Source organism: Plectropomus leopardus, chromosome 7, assembly GCF_026936395.1.
Source record: "Plectropomus leopardus strain MGB_pleo_1.0 chromosome 7, ASM2693639v1, whole genome shotgun sequence".
NCBI lineage: Eukaryota > Metazoa > Chordata > Actinopteri > Perciformes > Serranidae > Plectropomus > Plectropomus leopardus.
Window position 1 is genome coordinate 19,915,308 of NC_142182.1, and position 22,706 is coordinate 19,938,013.

General features: G+C 37.5%; 3 protein-coding genes across 4 annotated transcripts; all 3 read left to right on the top strand.

Moving 5' to 3' along the window:
* Positions 1–617: 617 nt before the first annotated feature.
* gal (galanin/GMAP prepropeptide) lies at positions 618–10,808 on the top strand. Of its 2 annotated transcripts, XM_042496870.2 has the most exons (7): positions 618–682; positions 852–932; positions 2,556–2,610; positions 5,406–5,477; positions 9,717–9,803; positions 9,924–9,995; positions 10,402–10,808. In XM_042496870.2, the coding sequence occupies exons 2-7, from the start codon at positions 852–854 to the stop codon at positions 10,461–10,463; spliced, it is 429 nt and encodes a 142-aa protein (XP_042352804.1). In that variant the 5' UTR covers positions 618–682; the 3' UTR covers positions 10,464–10,808. The 2 variants fall into 2 exon arrangements, with proteins under 2 accessions (XP_042352804.1, XP_042352805.1); XM_042496871.2 differs by lacking the exon at positions 5,406–5,477.
* A 1,556-nt stretch (positions 10,809–12,364) lies between these two features.
* LOC121950146 (uncharacterized) lies at positions 12,365–16,954 on the top strand. The gene is made up of 3 exons (XM_042496064.2): positions 12,365–12,800; positions 13,536–13,768; positions 15,036–16,954. The coding sequence occupies exons 2-3, from the start codon at positions 13,538–13,540 to the stop codon at positions 15,672–15,674; spliced, it is 870 nt and encodes a 289-aa protein (XP_042351998.2). The 5' UTR covers positions 12,365–12,800; positions 13,536–13,537; the 3' UTR covers positions 15,675–16,954.
* Positions 16,955–17,702: 748 nt separating this feature from the next.
* Positions 17,703–22,688, top strand: LOC121950552 (carboxypeptidase B2-like). Its single transcript, XM_042496586.2, has 11 exons — positions 17,703–17,856; positions 18,653–18,722; positions 19,083–19,207; positions 19,283–19,388; positions 19,545–19,646; positions 20,250–20,354; positions 20,496–20,606; positions 20,699–20,798; positions 20,908–21,110; positions 21,321–21,405; positions 21,483–22,688. Exons 1-11 carry the CDS (start codon positions 17,780–17,782, stop codon positions 21,695–21,697), a joined length of 1,299 nt encoding a protein of 432 aa, XP_042352520.2. The 5' UTR covers positions 17,703–17,779; the 3' UTR covers positions 21,698–22,688.
* Positions 22,689–22,706: the final 18 nt, after the last annotated feature.

Here is a 22,706-nt window from a genome sequence, read left to right on the forward strand (position 1 = left end):
ATGTAGTTGGCGAGATTTAGAAAATGATTTGCAAAATGCCAGGGGAAAATGTCAAGTAAAAAAAAAAGGAACTAGGAAATAACTATATTTGTAACTATTACAATTACAGATTTTAAATTATGTTGTATAATGTTCTGATTCGCTGGTAGTTTTCTTGCACTTGTTACTAATTTCTTGCTCTTTTCATCATTTCTCCTTTCAGTGCTCATTGCCTTCTTGCCATGTTTTGCACGAATTCAAACCAATAAGAAATTAACGCAAAAATGAACACACATTAATCACTGACAGGATCAGAGTTATTGACCATGTGCTCTGTGGAAGCTGGGACGTGCTTGTTAAGAGTCACACACCAGATCAGAACTGAAAAACAGCGCAAACGTATTTTCCCCCCCTTTTTTTAAAAAAAAAAAAAAATCAATCCAATGTCTCCGAGGGCGACATCGAAAAAATCTGATGATGGCATTATATGATCTTATTGAATTTCATTATGCGTTGTGTTCGTGACCTGCCCATCCTGTCTGCAGGAGGGAGCTGCTGACGCGAGCTGACAGCAGCGCGCTCGCGCTCCAATGCCATAAAAGGTGGACGGAGTCCTCATTTCATCCGAACCACTGACACCTACTCACTGCGAGCAACCCGAGCAGCTGATTCAGAGCGAACAGGCGGGACGGTCTCATCAAAGGTGAGTGACTCCTGAAGTTTCTTCTCTTTACTTACTGTCTGAAGTTTCGCCCAAACTGCGCACTAACGATGGAGAAAGTTTCTCTGAATGTTCGCCGGTGATTCATCTTCAGTAATTCATTCATTCATTAAGTGATGATGTTAAGGTTGTTTTTCTCTCTTTTTCTTAGATGCAGAAGTGCTTTGGGATTTTTTGCGTGTCGCTCATCTTTTGCGCAACTCTGTCTGAGACCATCGGCTTGGTCATTGGGGTAAGTTGCTCAAATTTAACATTCAACGCAACTTTATTTAAAACATGTGTTTTTCGTTTATACTCAGGTGACGATTTATTCAGATACAAAAATCCAAAATAACAATGTTAACGAGACAAATAAACGACATAGAATTAATCCTTTGAAACTTCAAAAAATAAATTAATTAAATTAACTCGTTTTCTTTCAAACAAGGCATGGCAACAAGGCAATGAGCGACGAAGGAAGAAATGACCCAAAAGTCAGCAAGAAATTTGTAACAAGTACAAGAATATTACCTGAAAATTCGTACAATAAATTTTAAAAAATGAAAAAAAGAGGAAATGACCTGGAAAAGTGCTTAAAATTGGAATAATTCTGTGACATCATTTTAAATATGTAATAACTATAATTATAATTATACATATAGTTTTCCCCCAGCTTTTTTTTTCTTTTTTCCCTAGACATTTCTTAACAAGTTGCTCCAATTTGTTAAAGGTTGACGTAGCCTACTTGTGAAGTCTGAAAGCAGCAAAGGAAAAGTGATATCGCTCAAGATTTCAAATTAAAATATAAAAATAAATTAATGTATGCTGTAAAATAATATAAAAAGTACGAGATTTTCAATTTAGTTTATAATAACAGTTTCAGCAAGAGAGGCAATGACAAGACATACAGAGGGAAATACCATCAGGTATACATGTCAAAATGCTATACTGTGAATAGCAGTAAAAATAGATGTGGAAGTGTTGTTCCCAAAAGTCAGATATATCCTCACAATAAGCGTAATGCCAGCACATTTGTATGTAAAGAGGCAAAGCCACCTTCCACAGGTATCAGTCTGTAACCTGTTCGGCTGTAATATGATGCTTTTATTAGGTGATTTGGCATAACTGGTGGATGTTTTCCTCCTGGTAAATGACACTGAGGTTGTAATTTGTTTATTTACTATTACAATTCAGGTTCACCATTTTAGCAAATTGGCTTGATGTCTTTCAAAGACATCGGGAGAGGTCAGCAAGCAACATCAAGAAATGGCCCAAAAAATAGCAAGAAACTGGTAAAAAGTTACAAGAAAATTACCCATCTAAAATTATCTACATCTACTATTACCCCTAGCTAATTTTCAGATAATTTCCTTGTCACCTTTTGATAATTTTTTGTTTGTTTCTTGACAAATTGCTCATTATGTTTTTTAGGTTTTTGAAGGAAGTCAAACCAATTTACTCTTGTTTAGAGGTTTAATTAAAGGGTTTCTGAATGCAGCGCAAGAAAATTGACATTGAGCCAGGTGTTAATTAATGATGCATCTTTGTCAGAAACTGCCACAAAAATTCTTAAACCAGAACAAGTGAATACAAACAGCTTACTTCTGAAAAACAATTAATGATAGTATATGAAAATACACACTCTGGCTGTTAAGTCTGTGCTGAGATGTCTGAACAATATGTAGCACAATGATCATGGAAATCATTGACTGATAATTCATTTAAAAATGTACACTGAACATGAACCTGAATGTTATATTTTAAAAGACTTGAGACTCACTTGATGAAAGAAAAGACATCAGAAACACCAAAACATGACAATTTCCCTGTTTGTCTTGTCGATGATCTGATCACTGTGTGTCTGTTGACTCTGCAGGCGAAGGAGAAACGTGGCTGGACACTGAACAGCGCTGGCTACCTGTTAGGTCCCCGTAAGTACTGACTGCACACACACACACACACACACACACACACACACACACACACACACACAGCCCACTTTTACACTGTATTTAAGTTATTACCCTAAAACTCACTTTGACACATCTGGAAATGTAGTTTGGGACATCTTAAAAATCATCATATGCTCTCACAGCAGTCACCATGTGCTTCCAGTATGTCCAAAACATTTCTCTGTCATTTTCAACCACAGGAATGTTACATTTGCATGTTATCATGTTGCAAATATCATAAAACTTTATGTTTCAACACTGTGGTTAAATGGATAGTTTGGGATTTTGTAGTGGGACTGTTTATGTATAGTTAATGTATTATGTACAGTAGCTGGGAGTCGGCGCACTCCCAGTTTGCAGAAACAGACGGGACCCTGCTGCAAAGAGGGGTTGATATCAAGACGTATTTTCGCCACTTTAAAAAAGGCCTACCTGAAAATAAATCTATATCAGTCCAAGTGGATGCTGTTTTGAGAGTATTTTCTCCACTTTAGCTCCTCGTCACAAAGCCCTTTCCTTTGGTGTTACATTTTCTCGACTGTATAACTTCCATATCTTTAATTGATTAGTGCAGTATTATAATGCAGATTGGCTTTTTGGTCAGAAAATACGGTCACAAAATCTGACTGAGACTAAACCTCACATTTCTAAATTAAACCACCACCAAATAAACAACAGAGTCAATGAGGAGCACTGCTGTAACCAACCATCAGGTAAAATTACGCTAAATACCAACAAATAAATGAAATGACTCATCAAGCAACCAGTAAAATAACCAGTAAACCAATAAAGTGTGTAATCCTGACATCATGTTATTTAGAAATATGTCATGTGTTTACAGTCTACAACTAGCTTCTGCTCCCACAGAAATGTCCCCTCTCTGTCTCATGTCTCTGAGACAGAGACAGTCTCCCTCCGCAGTTCTTCTCCTCGCTTCTCCAGTTCATTAAAGTATCCCTTTGTCTCCACGGTGAACACCATTTCGTTGTCACTGTCATGATCGCTCAGTCGTTTAATTTGCTTGTTTTTGTTGTCTCTTCCATAAACTGCCCAAGTTTGACTTGACCAGCTGACCGGTGGCTTGATACAATTCACTATGCAGTTGTGCAGGACCCTTTCCTTAATGCTGTCAGCCACTCAATATCACGATTTGAGCCTGTCAGTGGCAAAGACAAGAACCTTTAGTGGATGTAAATCGACAGTTCCCAATTGCCAGTAGAGATTTTCTGTGGTCTCTCTCTCAATACTGGACCATTTAAAAAAAACGCTGTCTCCATTAGTCTCTGAGACACAAAAACACGAGAAAATAGGGTCCAGGATGAAAAACAATGGACAGGTATTAGGTTTGTATCAATCTCCTCAGTCTCTCAATCTCCCAGTCAGAGAATTGTGACTAATCGGAGCTCACCTGTAGTGTTTGAAAATGTTGCCTGTGTAAAACAACTTACACCAGAAAAGGTCAAGCTCATCTTCTGTGAATCAGTGCTGTTCTGTTTCTTTGTCCCTGTCCACTGTCTCCACTGTGTCAGTTAATTTAGTGTAATTTAACAATAGTCTCATTACCGTTAACATTGGTTGTCCAGATGGTTTGTGTGTACGTGTGTGTATGTGTGTTCTTACCAAACTGAGGGGTCTAAATCAGTCCACAACCCTAGAAATGTTGTTCCTTTGTGTGTGTGTGTGCGTGCATGTGTGTATCTAAACTATTCAGCAGAAAAAAATGATGCCATTGTTTCTGCAAATCATCGATACATTTATTTACATGTTATTATGTAGTGGATACGTTAGAACTTCGAGATTAGGTTTAGGCACAAAACCACTTTGTTATGATTTGTCACATTTTAGTCATTTTGATCATTTATACTTTTAGTCTAGTTTTAGTTGACTAAGACTCCAAACTTTAAAGTTGACAAAAAATAATGACATTTAGTCAACTTTTAGTTATTACCTTTAGTCAAGATGTTTTTTTCCTATTTAAACTAATCCAATTAGGCTAATATACGTTATTTACGAAATACGAAACACGATATTATAATCAAGGTGACAGGTTGTGTGAGAAAAACACATAGACATTATTTTTTGTTGGCCGTCTGTTCTTATTTCCTCTCATTTTAAATGTCATCCACCACTTATATTTTCATCACAATGTCTCGACAGTGAAAATGAAACAAAGATCTTGTCATAGTCTTTCTTGTTAAGATGTCTTTTTAGCTGGCCATCGTTTTGTTCGGAAAGACAAAAGGAAAAAAAAGGTCACTGCCGAATAATTTTTATTATCGTTTTTGTCAAAGAAGTGAACACAGCTGGAAATACAGCAATGTTTTGGTAAAAAGCAAATTTTTTCATGCCACTATCACTGCTTGAAAAGAGCGTCAAGTCGCTACAAAAAAGCCCCAAAACACTGTTGGAGCCTAAAAAGCTGCTGGAAACACAGCAAAGACTCACTAAATCACAACAGGTATTGCTGCTATTGGTCTCAAACAGTAGTTTGCAGCTTGGCAGGCATCATTTGTCACCATCCCCTCCCCCCCCTGAAGACAAAATCGGCTCATATGTTACGTCACTTTAAAAACGTAGTGTAAAAAAGTAATGTATTTATGGTTTGTAGAAACGTACACTGCCAACATTTTCTGGCAACTGAGTGTGTGTGTGTGTGTGTGTGTGTGTGTGTGTGTGTGTGTGTGTGTGTGTGTGTGTGTGTGTGTGTGTGTGTGTGTGTATGAGTGTGTGTGAAGCCCAGGTAAAGGTTGCTCCTGCCTCATCCTGTGTTTCAGGTCGTATTGATCACCTAATTCAGATAAAGGATTCTCCCACAACCAGAGGCAGAGACGAGCTGGTCACTCAATGTAAGATAGAAACATACGGCCGCTGCAGGGCCTTGGTGTCAGGCCAGTGAATTGCTCTGTCCAAACATCCCGCCTCTTAGCTGCTTCTGTCACTCATCAGGGGAGGACAACCGTCATCCTACTGCTGCCTGCGCTTACGCATCCAAACACTGCATTTCTCTCTGTGCTATAAAGCAAAGAAAATCTCTTTGTGTCTGTTGGGTGAGGGAAGGTGTGGCATTGTGGGATTACACTGTACACTGAGCGGATTGACACACTATCCCTGAGCATCTAAAACTCACAATGGAGAGGTACCTGGAGTATATATATTACACATATATATATTATACAATATTTTAAAGCATAGGGTTAGGTATGGTTAAGATTAGGTGAGGAAGGCACATGATAGGGTGTAGAAAAAAACACCACATTCAGACAGAAAACGAAAACCAGACTCCCGCATGAAAGTCTGGGGTTGCTGGACCCATCCACTGCTCCTTCCACCTGCCCTATAGAAGCCCTTATGCTCCTTATATTATGTCCTTACTGGCAGCGTTTCATCCTGTCGTGTATCATGCAGATATGACAGGTTCTGCCTGGTGCATTCTCAAGTGACGCCACCCGTCTGTATATCAGACTGCTGCAGCAGGTGCCGTCCAGCGGCGAATAATAACACCGTGACTGGTTCTGTCCAGCCAGGTTCTCAGCTGATGCTGTCCAGGGGTGTTTCATGCAGATGCAAAGGATGGTTATTGGTGTCTGGATAATATGCTGAAAGCACTGTCAAAATTTTGACAGTACACACTCACACACTTTAGCTTCACTCACGTCTGAGGAAGATGTGAGCTCTCTGTTTGCAAACAGATTTGTGTACACCAGCTTCTGTTGGTTTATTTTGATGTTAGAAGCCGTTTATCTAGGAAGTTAAGACAACTTAAACATCCAGTGTGTAGGATTTAAGGGGATATATTTCGGCAGAAATGGAATATAACATTATTAAGTATATTTACTTTAGTGTATTAATTTTAAAAGAGAGACAGTGAAAGAAAGAGAGGGAGTTATCATTAAAGGTTAATAAATATGAAACAATACAGCTATATCTGGAAAACTATATTTATAATGTTACTTGTGTAATTATTGTAAACTATTTTATTGATTTATTGATTTATTTATTTTTTACCAACTTTTTGTTTTTTCACCTATTTTTTTTATATATATATACCATTTTAGTGTGTTAAAAAAGTGTTTAAAATCTCAATTAAAGAAGTTTTACATGCTTAAGAAAAAATACTACATATTACCGACATACTGCATAAAAAGTTTGATGATAAAACAAAAAACACATCACATCAACCAAAGCACTACGGGCCCACTGAGACAGGAGGATCAGTTTAGACTTGAAACACAAAACCATTAAAATACATTATTTTCACTTCCTGTGATAACTCCGTTGTCATGCATTTTAATTGGTCTTATAGGTCAACACATACACAAACTCAAGCACTACTTAAGTTAATGAGGAAGCCCATAAGATGAGTCAAACACTTCCAGCCACTTAATATCCCTCCTCTTCAACCACACATTATGACCACTCATAATTTAAAGTTGTGGACTGGCTGTGGGAACTTAAAAGATAAATACACATACTTGAAAAACACTGGTGAGAGACAAATGAAAAAAAAACCAAACAGATAAGATAGATATTTTCTGTCTTCTGGTGAATATACATTTTAATTCCCATTTCAGCCCCAGTCTGTACCTCTCCTGATGTGTTATTATTAAATTTGTTTCACAGAGCTAAGCATCTGTTTTTCTGAAAAGCAAAAAAAAAAAAAAAACAGGTATTTTTACGGTAACATCACTCAGTGCTGTTTGGAGATATTACCCGGATCTGCATCCTGTGTTGCAACTCTATAATCTATCCAGGTAGCAATGACATATCTCCTTGCTTGTTCTGTACACAAGACAAATGCATTCTCGTTATTTGTATGATGTAACAGAATAGACATTAAAATTATTATTGACATATGTAACAAATGATGCTTTTAAATGTGGGCTCACATCGGAAAAATTAAGCAAAGACATCACAACTTGGGAAATGGTTTAAAAACATTATTATATGCGGCAATTACATTTACAGGCCCGAGTATATATTTAATTTCTTATTATATTATTTTATCATGATTATTATATTATCATTTTGTTTAACATGGTTGTCCCACTAAATAGTAAAAAAACAAACTCTGAAAAAGGGCTGAAATTACATCTACTCTTTCTGGCCTCTTATTGTATCTGTCATATCTGGCCTTTCTTCCGCCCCCCCCCAGAAACCGAAACCAACATAAACAAGTTATGTTTAGATTTCTGCTCTCTCCTGCGCTGCTTGTGCCGGGTTAACCACTGGCATAGCAGTGCTCATCAAGATAAATAATTTTAGCATTAGAGGCAGGGGCATAGCACCAAGTTTTGGGCCCTCTGCAGAAGCTGTTTCTGTAGGCCCCCACCCTATCTCTCCTCCATGTCACTCTCATGCATTTTGCTTAGTCTCCCTTTCCTTTCCTCCTGTTCATTTGCTTGGAACCCAGATTTTTTTGGAACCCAGATTTTGCTTTCTTCGGAGAAAGATATGACAGTATACACTGGTGCTACAGCAGCATGAGCACTTACAACAAAAACTTTGGGCGGTATCTTATTTTTCATTCCTACAGTAAATAACAACCCCTGGATGACAGGTGCACCACTTCCTTTCAGCTTTTCAGACTAATAAATGCGCAATAGACAGCCACCGAAAGTTATGAAAAGTAATTTTCTAATTACTTTCTTTATTAAACAGAGAAATACAACATAACTCCTTTTGAATTCAACCTTTGCTCGGTCACAGAAAACTGACGTTGCATAATTGCCTTGTTAACTCATCATAAACTACATTTAATTTAAACTGGACAGAAACTCACCGGTTAACATGTTCGTTTAGAACAAATGTTTTCTGGTGTGTGACATAGCAGAGCTGTCATGAACCACTTAGACTCGTTCAAACATTGAAAAAGGGTGTTTGCAAAATTTGTAATTGTAAGAGAGCTCATAGGACAAAGACTCTGAACACTGTCAAAGACATCTCGCTGTGATAGGCCTGTACACTGAGAGCTAATGATGCACCCATCGCCATGGCTAATCCGAGCCCATTATTTATTTAAAATTTTCTATCATTATTTCTTTAAATGCATTTCCGTGTGTGTTAAAGCTGCGGTCCATCCTATTTAGATGTGTGCTTCTTTATTTCCTCTGTTGGTCAAATCTGTTTCACTGCAATTCCATGAGCCAAGCCCTGCAGGTGGTCCGTAAAAGTTTGGAAATTGAACCAAACAATTACAAACCAAATACCATGCTGAAATAACTAAGTGTACAATAATCTCCTTTAACTCTTGTCATGAGAATTAGGTAGAGAGGTGCCATGTGTATGTATGTGTGTCTAATGTATGATGCCTCTGAAACAGCGGGATATCTAGGAAATGTATGTTTTCTGTTGTTACGTTAATGCAGGACAAAAAGTACAAGCTTGGTATTTCTAGTTCAAGTAAATATACATAATTTTATTCACAGCTGAAATATGGGAAAACCTGGAGCAGCTGAGAAAGATTTTCTTTACCCTTTGAAACCTGAATTGACATTATTTTTTTTTCTTCTTTTCTTCCCTGAGCATATTAGTTTGAATCATTTTAAAAAGGCATAGCAAAAAAGTGAACAACTTGATAAGGAATGTTTCACTAATTGTAAGAAAATAAGTAGATTTAGATTTATTTATTTTTTAAATCTATGGGGGAAATGTCTAAGGAAAAAAAAAGACATAATAAGTAAAAAACCATTTATATTTAAAATCATCTTAATTACATTTTTAATATAATTATACACTTTTCAAGGAGTCTTTCCAGGTCATTGCCTTTTTTGCTGTCTTTTGTGGGGGTTTTTTGTTGTACTTTTTTTTTTTTTTTTTACTGATTTCTTGCTAATTTTTAGGTCATTTTTCCTTTCATTGAACATTGCCTTCTTCCCATACTTTTGAAAGAAATCAAGTCAATTTGCTCAGGTTTCAAAAGGGCTAATTAAATAGCTGTAATACTTCTATCAAGTTGAACTGCAGTTTAACTTTTCATCATTTTAGGTTAATTGAGCTTAGGGTTGCAACCAGTGAGATCAAATGATAGGTTGACCCATCTACAGTTTGTATGACTGTATCAATTGTAATCACTCCTCATTGTCCAGATGGAATTGATGGACACAGGACACTAGGAGACAAGCCGGGTCTGGCTGGCAAGAGGGACATGGGCCAGGAGGAGGACTTCAGAACAGGTCTGTCTGTCACACACAGAAACAGGATGGTCTTCATCTGTCTACTCTTAATTGATACACTGTGATTTTGTTGTGCAGTGACATGACAGCTGGCTGCACTATTTTTTTTTGCCCCCGCAGGTGCTCTGAGAATAGCAGATGGAGACATCATTCACACCATCATTGACTTCCTGTCTTATCTAAAGCTTAAAGGTACATTGATGGTTTCTGTTTTACATAACTTGAATATCAGGATTGTCTGTAGGCCTGTTCAACACCAAAGGGTTTGCTGCAGAAAGCCGCAGTATGTACAATGAAGACTGACCTCTAGAAAACATATGATGTATTTTTTAAGAGCGGCAGCAATATTATATATATGCATATATGTATACACTTCCCTTTCTATATAATTAAATAATTGAAATGATAAAAGGCAGCATATAAACACAAAACAATGACAAAACTACTGCAAAAAAGTACATGCCAATTGCCTAGTAGATTTTAAGTCGTACCATGCACAAAGAGAAAAATTGGTGGATCACCAAAATCAAACTTCTTGTGTGACACGTCTAACGTACAGTTCTCTGAACGTTAAGAAATCCATGTTTGTGTGTTACAGAGATGGGAGCCTTGGACAGCCTGCCTTCCTCTGTGACATCCGACGAACTGGCCAATCCCTAATGTGTCAGCCTCTCCGCAGTTCATCTGTTCATCTCCATCTACCTAAGTCTTTGTTTCTGCTGTCTGGGCCCCCCTCTGCCCTGAACATACCTTACTGTAGCTCCATTCACACTCTGACACTGGATTTGTCCCTGTACCAAAGATCTGATTCTTTAACTCTGTGAGATCAATTGTCCCTCGATACAAATATCAGATCTTTCTGCTCCTGTGTAAATAAAACTTTACATCCACCAAAGGTCAGTGAGTGTCTGCTGACTGTAGGTGGACCTTGGTAACAGGGGCCTCTGACCAGAAACCAACTCTGTATTACTATCTTAAAAAATACTATTGTCTGATTTAAGAGAATCGAGTAAAATAAATAAATAAATGGCACTGGACTCAATGACCAGCTTCAATTTCTTTCTTTCAATCAGTCACAATCACAAGATTTATCACTTAAATTTTAGCTACAATTTAGTCAAAAGACAAATAATAAATAAATATCAATAATATTAATGTGTAATATATATTAGTATATTAATATTATATACACTATATATACTGTATATAGTATACACACACTCAGGGTAGAGACAGAGCAGCAGCACATCAGGCACTGTGAAAGTGAAACTGAACTGTTGATTGTGCTGGGTCTAAAACTTTGAATTAACTGGCAACAGCTGCTCCTCTCATCTATCAGTGTGATCTGATCAGCTGTGAACGGTTAACGCAACAATTATCCATCTCGCCAGTGACGAACGGCTGCTCAGGGAAAAAACAAACTCACGGAGATGTTTATTTGAAAAAAAGGTCATGATGAAAAAAGATACAGAACCTTCCAAACATGTTATTTGCCCACCCCAGGAAAGTTTTTTTATGAGCCATGTTTTCATGACGTGCACCATTTATTCAGCGCTGATCACTAATTATATGACTTTTTTTCTGCCAATCAAATTCTCTTTAAACTCTTAAAACCAAAACAACAACAACAAACAAAAGCAAAAAAGGCATTCTAAGGAAAGAGCCAAAAGCTGCTATCATTTTGGGATCACATGTGTCTGGTCTATGGTTTATTTGATCTACATATTAACCTTATGTGACAGATAATAATGTCAGTTTACATTATAGCACAACAACTGAATATATATGTCAGCATTGAGTGAATATCAAACATTGACATGACGATGGGAAATTTAACTTTAAAGGTGTTTAGTGACATCTAGTGGCAACAGACAAGTGAGACTGGCAGTGAGGACACTGTGATGCATTTATTTTTCTGTTATTCTAAATTGTGTGATAAAAGTTGTCGGAAATACTATATACAGTGCCTTGCAAAAGTATACACCCCCTTGGCTTTTTTGTTTGTTTATTTTTGCATTACAACCTGTAATTTAAATGCGTTTGATTTGGACTTTTGTAATGGACCTACACAAAAGTCAAATGTGAAATGACAAAAAAAAGAAGTTTTCAAAATTGAAAAATAAACAAACAAAAAAAATGACAGCCTGAAAGATGGAAAAATGTGGCCCCACAACAGACCTGCCAAGAGAGGGCCGCATACCAATACTCAAGGGAATGAGGGCAGATAAGGTCCCCCCCTTCCCCAAAATATGAAACATGACACATTATGAAATAACACAGTGAATCTCTGCATGTGCACTTATGTTTCTTTAAAAGTCAATATTTCCGGTTTCCCTTTCATAATAAAAGCCTTCCGACAACTTTATGTCGACAGAACATGACACATGAAATCACACTGTGAATCTCTGCATGTGCACTTATGGTTCTTTAAAGTCAGTATTTCCGGTTTCCCTTTCAAGATAAAAGCCTTCGACAGTGTCGACAGTATCCCTTTTGCTGTTAAAAGGAGGCTTTTTATTGTGAAATATTAGCATAACCGTGTTGGTGACGATACAGTGGCTTGCATGGCTCCATAATTTAGAGGAGTATCGACGTTCAGTCGCGGAAACACAGTAGTAAGAGCAACAAGCAGCTCTGCTGCAGCAACGTGTCCGCCCCATCCCTGCAATTCACGTGATAATAATAACACGACAACGGCTTCACTCTTTCGGTTTCGATTTTTTTTTTTTTTTTGCGCGGTGAGGACGCCCACAGGAAACACGGTCCTGCAGGATGAAGCACTACTTCAACACTGGTCGGTGGCCGGCATAGTGGAGTGCAGGAGGCGCGTCGACTGGTTCAGGGCAACAGGGATAATTTGGGCAGCTCATGGAGGACTGGGACACTGTTGATTAACGCAGGGGAACTATGGGTTTTATAGTTTCATTGGATTAGCAATCTTATTGTGAACAACGACCCAGCTGAAGACCAACTTGAGTAATTGAACATCTCACATCGGTACATAAACGCAGATGAAAACGGGCACAATCATTTAAGTTTGAACTGAAGGGAAGTCCAGGATAGACAGTTACACTTTTGTTTAAGCATCAGTCGTGTGTGTGTGTGTGTGTGTATTTTGTCTGATCATAGGTACTTAGTCATACCTCGTCTGTAAATAACACTTTTCCTAATACTGTACGGACTGAACAAATGCAAGCAATGGTTTAAAAGTCACATGCCTCTATTTTGTATTGAGTACAAGTTCAGCTACAAAAATATCCTTTTAGTATGTATTTCATGATTGCCCAAATTAAATAATTTATCACAATCAGAGACTGTATAAACAATGATTAAAATATTTTTTCGTTTCACTGTACTAATCATGCTTCTGTTTGGAAAATTAACCAAATCTAAGCTGACACTTTTGGGGTCTCAGTGTACTGTGATAATTTTGGCATGCTTAAATTATGTTGTCAATTTTGAACAAATACAGTGGGCCTATTTTCAGATCAAATAATAATCAATCAAAATCTCTGTATTTAGCACATGTGTAGCTATCTATTTATTTCATGCTTGTCAAGTGGAACTTGACTGGTGCATAGAGGCAAACAACAATGTGGCGGCATTTCGAGTTGCATTTAGTCTTGAGTTGTTTGTCATTAACATACTGTTTGGTAAGTTTGCTCTCCTCTGATTGGTGATGTTCATGAATGTACAGCTCCATTAATCTCTTCCTTTTTTGTCCTCATTCAGACATGACTGATGAAGACGAGGCCAAGACAGGCTTATGGGCCTTTAAAAAAGAGGAGATGGAGACAGACTTGCAGTCCTTTAAAACAGAGGAGATAGAGACAGACCTGGGGCCCTTTATAAAAGAGGAGCTAGACGAGTGGACAGTGGACCAAAGGTCCAGCCCGACATATCAGTTTTGTTTGTCAGAACCCTTTAGCCTCCCCTCCACGAAACTGGAAACAAAGGAGGAAAAGGTATTTTCTTTCTCTTATATTATCAATGATATTCATTTTACTTCTATCTCATTCACATTGTATATGTACAGTACAACCCCAATTCCAAAAAACGTGACTCTGTTAAACATAAAAACAAACCAAAATACAATGATTTGCAAATCCTTTTTGGTCTATATTTAGTTTAATATAGTACAAAGAAAAGCTATTTGACATTCAAACTAAGAAACTTTGTTGTTTCTTGTAAATATATGCTCATTCTGACTTTGATGCCTGCAATATGTAACAAAAAGTTGGGATAGGAAGAACTAAAGACTAGGAACGTTTTGACATGCTCAAAAACATCTGTTTAGATCCTTCCACAGGTAAACAGGTTAAATGGTAACAGGTGATAGTATCATGGCTGGGTATGAAATGGGCAGCCTTGAAAGGCTCAATTGTTAACAAGTAAGGATGATGCAAGGTTAAGCACTTCGTGAAAAACTGTGTAGGCAAACAGTCCAAAAGTTTAAGAACATTACTCAACACACAATTGCGGGGAATTTATGAATTTCACCATCTACAATGCATAAAATCATCAAAGATTCAGAAAACCAGTGAAGATCTCTGTATGTAAGGGGCAAGACTGAGGCGCATTATGAAGTACAAAATAAGAATGAAGACCGCACACAGTTGATCAATTGAAGTTATAAAATAACCAAGTTAATAAAGTTTATCAGTTTGAAAATTAATCATCTTGTCTTTGTACTGTATTCAGTTGAACATAAGTCAAAACAGGTTTGCAAATCATTGCATTCTGTTTTTATTTAAGTTTTCACAGCATCCAAACTTTTTTGGAGTTGGGGTTAAAATAGTTTTTCAAAATAAAGTGTGAAATATCTCAAATTCAAGTTAAAACAAGTGTGTCCCCCCCAACAATAGGCAATTAACTCTAAATGTACTGAAATAGAAGGTAAAAACCAAATACAACTGTACGATTATGAGAAAACCAAAGAAAAATCTTACAACTGCCAGATAAACTAAATGGCTGAATCTGGAAATAAAAAAGGAATATGAGAAGGTTAGCTTTAGCTATTTCATACATAAATCGCAACAACATATGCACACTCAAAAAGTACATTGCAGCACTTCATTATTCTGCTTATACAAAACAATTATCCAAAAATCAGCATAGATTTGATAATAATAGATGTGTCAGATTTGCTGTTGTTTCACTCATATATACACCTTTATGGAGACACTTGTCATATTGCACTTCCGTAAAACTGTGAGCTTTTTCTCTGTGTAGATTCATTTAGACGGCCTGGGCACAGAAAGAGCCCCCGAGATCTCCAAGACCCCGTGCACCACGGAGACTCCAGCCCCTGCTGCCCGGGACTCACGGCCTGGGACCTCCAGGGGTCGCAAAGCTCTAAGAATGTGTGCTGCTTGTGGCAAGGACACGTCGGTCCTTGGCCACTTTGTGCACAAAAACAAGATATTCTGCCAGTCCACATCTGATGGGGTCACCCTGGAAGAGTGGATGCTGGACAATGTGCCCAGGACCACCAGGTGGAGGTGGAAGGTCCAGCAGGAAAGCATTGATGCCGGGATCACACTGCCCCGTAAAGAACACCACACCTGCAGCATGTGCAACAAAAGGATGACGAGGGAGACAGGTCACAGCATCCACAAGCCCACACGTCAGGCCTTCTGCCAGGCCACTGACCCCTTTGGCAGGACAGTGGAGGAGTGGCTTACAGAGATTCGTGGCGGGGTCTCCACAAAAGATTTTATGAAGACCAACCACAGAAAAAGACAAATGCGGTACCGTCACAAACCAGAGGTGAGAGAGAGAGAGAAAATAAAAAGGAGGGAGAGGTATCTCAAAGACAAGAGGAGAAAGGAGCATGAGAGGGAGGAGGAGAAGAAGAAAAAGAAAAAGTAGTTTGGAGTAGTACTTATGTAGTTATGTATGTAGATTGAAGGTCAGTGTAGGACTGCACAGGTTAGGAGTAACCAAACCACCCAATTTTGGCCTGAGTGCCTCCTCCCTAGAATGTGAAGTCTCAAAAATGGGAAGGGCTGGGACAGGGTTAAGACCACACTGCCTCTCGATCCACAGCACCTCCCTGCCCCCCGCACACACACTCAAGTAGTTGACTGGTGAGAGGGCGGTGAAGGGGTGGCGACAGGGGGCTCGGTTGGTAATGAAAGCAGGCCATTGCTACAAAGATCAGCCAATAGCCAAATCCCTTTGCAATACTCAGGTCTCCACCTTTGTAGGGCAGTATCATGTGCATTTATACACAATATGCATAATTTTAATACTTGACACTCAGATGTCAAGAGTTGGACTTGAATCAATCATTAACTCTACTAAACACCCATATACTGTATATTGCTTTTCAACTGAAAAATAGTGGTTCGAGGGTTCAGTTAGTCTTTAATACAATATTCATCACAATCACGATTTAGTTTCCTAAAGTTCATTGATCAGCTGTGACATTTAAAATGCGTGCTTTGCTCATAGAAAACTCCCCTGCATGTCGTATTAAGCTCTCCCTAATCTATCAGCTAGCCTGCACTTTGGAAGAGGTGTCCACAACACGGATCCCCTCATCACTTGTCATCAAGTGAAGTGGTGTCATGAAGATGGAAGTATTTCAAATTTAGGATAAAAATACTCTCAAGAGTGCAAAAGACTTGTTTGTGCTGCTAAGCAACACGAAAACCTTGTTGAACCAATTGAAAAAACATCATGATAGGCAGTGCGATGAATGCATGAAAGCCAAGAAGAAAAATGTCTTGAACGTTTCCACACACTGAGTCTTTCCTCTGCTAGCTTAAGCTCAGACATCCATGACAGTGATGCTGCACTGCGTCATAGTACAATGACTGCCAGATCATTCCAGCGTATTAGTCCTCTTTTTTGTATTTTTTTATTTTTACTTTTTGGCTCCAGTAATGAATTTTGGCAATGTTAGTAATCAACAACAAATGCTCGATGCTGAAGTCATGGAGATGTTGCTGAACATAACTTTACATTTTTTTACTATAAAAAATGGAAAAATATTATTATTATTCAGTTATAAAGCGGCACCTCTGTTTTTTTGATATTTTGCTCTATCTTATATACAATTTGATACTTTTCTCACTGCATAGTCATGCTTTTGTTTTACTGTGCAATGTGTCCTCTGAAATCTAAATAAAGATATTTTTAAAGGATCTCTGCCTCTGACCTCTGTATGACTCTAGCCTAAGAGCTCCATGAGATGGCACTGGCAAGTTTGTTGACCTCTGGGCAGCAGCATGGCGGATTAAGCATTCCAAATTGAGGGAGCTGGGTCCGCTCCATTTCGGTGCACCGCCAACAATAACAAAAAAAAAAGCATTTCATTTTCAGTGTTGATTTTAATATACTGGAGAGATTGACACTGAAAATGATTTCCCCCTGGTTTATAGTGTGAATACAGCAAATAGAACTATCTTTTTGCATTTTGTATTTACTGTTTTTTTACATGCAGTATTTTTCTTTAAAATCCCCCTTTTTATTAAATTTCCCTTATGTTTGTTTCTCCTTTAATATAGGAAAATATAAATGTCCTTTTACTTGGGCTAGCTGATAAATTACTCAGTGATTTTTTCTGTTATATTCCTTCAGGGTGTTTATAGGTGTTCAGTTAGTTATTTAACAACCATCACTCTCCTCCTCTGTATTCGTCCAGCAGTTTATATTTATCTAACACCTCTGAGCAGGCAGGAGGTCTCACTCCACTGACTTTTTGCTTGCACACATTAAAAGCAATATTGTACAGTTTAACATTAATGTGGAATTTTGTAAATGAAACAAATATTTTAACTAATAAGAATTTAGCACCGGAAATACACTCATAACTCACTCCCTCTCGACCTTGATGGCAGACCTCTGCCATCTGCCCACGTCTTTCAAAAAAGTAATGTTTAACTTTTAAATAAACAGTTTTAATCAATAATGTGTTCTTATCTTCAAGGTTTGATCAAACTATCATTTCCAGACTGGATCCCGACACCATGAAGACTCTTTTGATTTTGTTGGTCTTAATGAATCTGGACAAGCTCCTGAAGACAGGAGACTGCACAGAAACACAGTAAGTTGATCGAGCTACCTTACAGATAAAAGAATAAATACATTTCCTTGAAATTTCCACCATTTTACACAAACAAAATACCTTATGACCCACATGTACAATTACACACTCTCATGCTATGTATATTGTGGGGCCTGAACTCGTACATTAAATGTCCACAGATTCAGCACATACTTTAACAAAACATCTGAAATTATACGCCTCACCTCTGTATTCTGTCACTGTATGGGATTAGTTTTGTGGCAATAGAATCAAACAAAATTTCTTGAATATTAAACAAAAATAAGATAAAATAAAATTCACTGATGAAAACAAATAAAAAGATGTTGTCTCAAAAGTAAAACTTTCAAAGTAATTGTGTAATTGTGAAAAAATCCGCCCACGCAAGAGATTTGTGCCAAAACTGCAAACAAAAAGTCATGTGAGATGATAGCAGTTTGATTCTATTAACACAAAACTAAATCTATCTCACTGTCAATAATACAAGTAAAAACATTGTGATATACAGTACTTGTTTCTGATTGGCCCAGAGGGGTCTACATCATTCACAGGGGTCAATATATTTTACCAATGTCTTGTTTTGTCTTGTTTTGTTTTACCAATGTCTTGTCACATGCCTATTTTTTTGCCTATTTTTTGCACTATTGTACATTTCATATTTTATATTTTGTATATATTGATATTTTACATATATTTTTATTTTCTGTACACACGGCTGCTGTGACAAGTGAATTTCCCACAAGTGGGATAAATAAACGTGTCTAAGTCTAAGTCTAAGTCTTTTCTTTTTATCCAGAGACCAAATGCTATTAATCACTCCGAAAACACAGGAGCAAGTGAACCTTTTGATGAACATTTCCACTGAGGTAGAAATTTAATTTTCTTTCATCATTGTGCTTCTTTGTTTTTATCTCCCTCTGTGAATAATTGTGTGGCCTTTTTTCTCCCAAGAAAAAGAAGAGAAAGGTCCGCACACTTTAGCTCCCCTTGCAAGTTTTATTGAGCTACTCATTTTTATTTTCTCGCCCTCTCTCACCTCTGGTTTCTTAAGAGGAGCTGTTAAGCTCAAAACGTCACTTGTGAGTAGCTCAATAAAAGCTGCAAGGGGAGCTTAAGTGTGCGTACCTTTCTTTGTTTTTGCTTGTACTTTGTGTGGGTCCAGCACCCTTCTCAAACTTTTTATGGATTTGTGAGTTTTCTTATCTTTTTTTCCTATTTTCTCCCAGTCAACCTTATGCCTGCCTGGTTCACCTGAGGACATCAAAGAAGAAGCTGAGGTCCGCTTGTTTGTTTATGCAAACAGGGTGGAGACCGTCAAGGATCTTCTACAGAAACACGCCATGACATATGAGTATGTTGCTTGTCTAAAAATATAGTTGTTCAGTTAAATTGGAGGTTGTTTTATTAACTTATATGTGTGTTGTAGGGTGTTAGTGGCCAATGCCAAAGAGATGGTGGAAATGGAGAAGAGGAATATCTCTGCTGACAGAAGCAGCTCAGCTTTCTACGAGAGCTATCACAGTCTGGAGGATGTATGCTTCTCATCTGATCAGATTCCAGCTTCATAATAGTTGTCATTGATACAATGTCAAACTGAGCATCTTGAGCTTCACAAAACACCTATTTACATGACTCTTGGATTGGATGTATTATATAATTGGACATAAAACACACTGTCTCCATTACAGATCTATTACTGGATGAACATGACCCATCAGGAGAATCCCGACACAGTCAACGTAATTCTGATTGGCTCCTCATTTGAGAAGCGACCACTCTATGTCATGAAGGTAAATTCATTGATCGCCCAATAAGCTGCGATGATGATAAAAAAGGGTTTTTGGCAAACATTCAGCACAAATAACCCTTTGAAACCTGGAGCAACATCACTTTATTTGTGCTGCTTGCAGAAACCTTTCACAAATATTTAACCTTTGAGCCCTGAGCGAACTAGAGTGATTTCTTTCAAAAACCATGGAGAAAAAGGCAATGAGCAACTTGGTAAGAAATGCTCTACAAATTGCAAGAAATCAGTAGATTTAGAATTTTTTTAAAAGGTGAGGAAAAAAATGTCTCTAAATTCAAGGACTCTTGGTCAAGATGACAACACAATCCCCAGCGATGGCAGTGTCTGCAGCAAAAATCGGGCCTGCTCATTTGGCCTGATTCTTATCAAATTTTACGAATGTGGTTGAGTGGTCTTTGTAACAGTTATCCTTAAAATTAGATTTCATCTGCATACAAATGTGCCTTTGGTAGGTTTATTCCATGACCTGTAGGTCATTTATAAAAATAGAAAATAATCTAGGGGTTTAGATTGATCCCTGTCATTAAGATGATTTGTGAGAGATTCTTCTTACACCCACACTCTAAGTGAAGTCTCTTTTTCTCAGTTGTCTCTCAACAACAAGCCGAATAAGAAAGCAATGTGGATTGACTGTGGGATCCATGCCAGAGAGTGGATCTCTCATGCTTTCTGCTTATGGTTCGTACAATATGTGAGTATATTTAGTGTAATATATAATAGTATGGTACTATATAATAGTGTAAGAATGTCATGTAGTAACATATTTTGTTTGTTTTCCATCAGAGCAGTATTACACTGGTCCAGCACTAAATCAATGTCCATTCTTGCACAGTCTTTGTCATCTTACAAAATAAACCAAGACATCACTCACATCCTGGACAACATGGATGTCTACATCATGCCTGTTATGAACCCTGATGGATACGAGTACTCGTTGACAACAGTAAGAATATGTTTTCTATATTTTTAAGTACTCGTGCAGTTGTAACTGAAGACAACTAGATTGTTGATTTTTACCTGCTTTATTTGTCTCAGGACAGAATGTGGCGGAAGAACCGTTCTGTCATTAACGGCAGCAACTGCATCGGGGTCGACCTCAACAGGAACTTTGATGCCAACTATACCAACTGGTGCAGTACGTTTTCGCCCTCCTTTCTGATGAACAAATCAAACTCTTTCTTCTGTTTCGTAATCAATCACACGTGGGAGTGTCAGAGAGGTTAACGCAATTCTCTGTACTTCAGAGGAGGAACACTCTGATGACCCTTGCTCTGAGACCTACTGTGGTGCATTCCCCGAGTCAGAACCAGAGTCGCAAGCCGTGGTCAACTTCCTGCGCAATCACAAGGATTCAGTTCAGCTCTTCTTCAGCATCCACTCCTACTCCCAGAGGCTACTCTTCCCCTACTTTCACACCTTTGATGAACCAGAGAACTACCAAGACCTGGTGAGTGGTATTCAGTCTTAGCTTACATGTTTCCACAGGAAGGCTCAGTTGTAGGATCCTGAAATTCAGATGTGTTTTATGAGAGTCCTTTCAGCTCCAGAGTATTTAGAAACTGTGATGGTTGTCAACTGTTGCTGAATTCCCACTCAACTTGTCAATTCCTGTCACTTGCGATATAAAAAAGAAACAATGTTTTTGTCTTTTTAAAAGAATGAAATGGCCCAAGAAGCTGCCGAGAATATCAGAAGATATCACAATAACACCTTCTCATATGGCCCTGGAGCAAATACAATATGTAAGTAGGGCCTCTTTTTATAGCAAAAATTATGACAAGATTCAGTCTGTCACACGTGAATGTCATCTGTTCTCCAGACGTGGCTCCTGGTGCATCTATTGACTGGGCATACGACCTCGGCATCAAGTATGCTTTCTTGTTTGAGCTCCAGGATCGTGGTACTTATTGCTTCCTCCTGCCTCCATCTCGCATTGCAGAGGCCTGTAATGAATCTCTTACTGCTGTGAAGACCATAGCTCTCAAGGTTATAGAGAAAACACATGCTCCAACAAGTCCTCCTCAAGCTGCCTGAGCTGCCATCAAGGCTAAGAGTTCAACATCTAAGCCATGTATCAATATTAAGGTTATAATCATGTAATTGATGATATATATATATATATATATATATATATATATATATATATACATTGCCAAAAATGTATTCCTCAAAAACCATCAAGACAATTTCAGCAAAGTATGCTCTAAGGGCAAGTATTAAGTAAAAGATAAATTGATTATTATTATTATTGACTGGCGAACCAAGATCATGGTTACCATGAATTTTATTCTAAGATTGATTAAACTCTAAATTATGTATTTTATCTGTAAGCCATATCAAGGTGTATAGAAATAGTGGTAAAGACAACACTCATTGTGCTGCCATCTAGTGTTTAATGCTGCTAACTTAAAAAAAAATTGAAAAAATGAATTGAAGAGTGAAGAGTGGGAAAAATGCTTCAAAATATATAATGAATTCTTTAACATAGTTTGAAATATGCTATAATTACAAATATAGTTTTTTCCTAACTTTTTTCTTTTTCCGTAAACATTTTCCCTTGCTTTTTTTTAGAAACAATTTTCTAAATCTCCTATTTTTTTTGCAATTTGTGGAAGATTTCTTACCAAGTTGCTCATTGCCTTTTCACTCGTTTGAAATAAAATCATAACAATTTCTGTATGACAGCCATACTACAAACATAAGATCGTCTCATAGAATATGATACATTTCTGTAGATTAAACTACCCAACAGTAACATGCAACACACACATAAACCCTTTGAAACCTGAGCAAATTGGCTCGATTTATTTCAAAAACATCGGAAAAAGGCAATGACTAACGAAAGAAATGACAAAATTTGCAATAAATTTGAAAAAAAAAAAACAACAAAATGAATTACCTAAAAATCAGTAATAAATAAATAAATAAATAAAAAAAAGTTCATACAAATGTATAATCATTGTCATATTATCTTAAATATCTTGTGTAATTAAAAATAAAGTTTTCCCTAGAATTTTAAAAACAATTTTCTAAGTGTACTAAT

Excerpts from the sequence above, each read along its gene's own strand:
- gal (XM_042496870.2), top strand. The coding sequence starts at position 852 with ATGCAGAAGTGCTTTGGGATTTTTTGCGTGTCGCTCATCTTTTGCGCA. Across the intron at positions 933-2,555 it reads CCATCGGCTTGGTCATTGGG|GCGAAGGAGAAACGTGGCTG; the intron begins GTAAGTTGCTCA and ends TTGACTCTGCAG. Across the intron at positions 9,804-9,923 it reads GGAGGAGGACTTCAGAACAG|GTGCTCTGAGAATAGCAGAT; the intron begins GTCTGTCTGTCA and ends TTGCCCCCGCAG.
- LOC121950146 (XM_042496064.2), top strand. The coding sequence starts at position 13,538 with ATGACTGATGAAGACGAGGCCAAGACAGGCTTATGGGCCTTTAAAAAA. Across the intron at positions 13,769-15,035 it reads TGGAAACAAAGGAGGAAAAG|ATTCATTTAGACGGCCTGGG; the intron begins GTATTTTCTTTC and ends TTCTCTGTGTAG.
- LOC121950552 (XM_042496586.2), top strand. The coding sequence starts at position 17,780 with ATGAAGACTCTTTTGATTTTGTTGGTCTTAATGAATCTGGACAAGCTC. Across the intron at positions 20,799-20,907 it reads CAACTATACCAACTGGTGCA|AGGAGGAACACTCTGATGAC; the intron begins GTACGTTTTCGC and ends TCTGTACTTCAG. Across the intron at positions 21,111-21,320 it reads CAGAGAACTACCAAGACCTG|AATGAAATGGCCCAAGAAGC; the intron begins GTGAGTGGTATT and ends TCTTTTTAAAAG.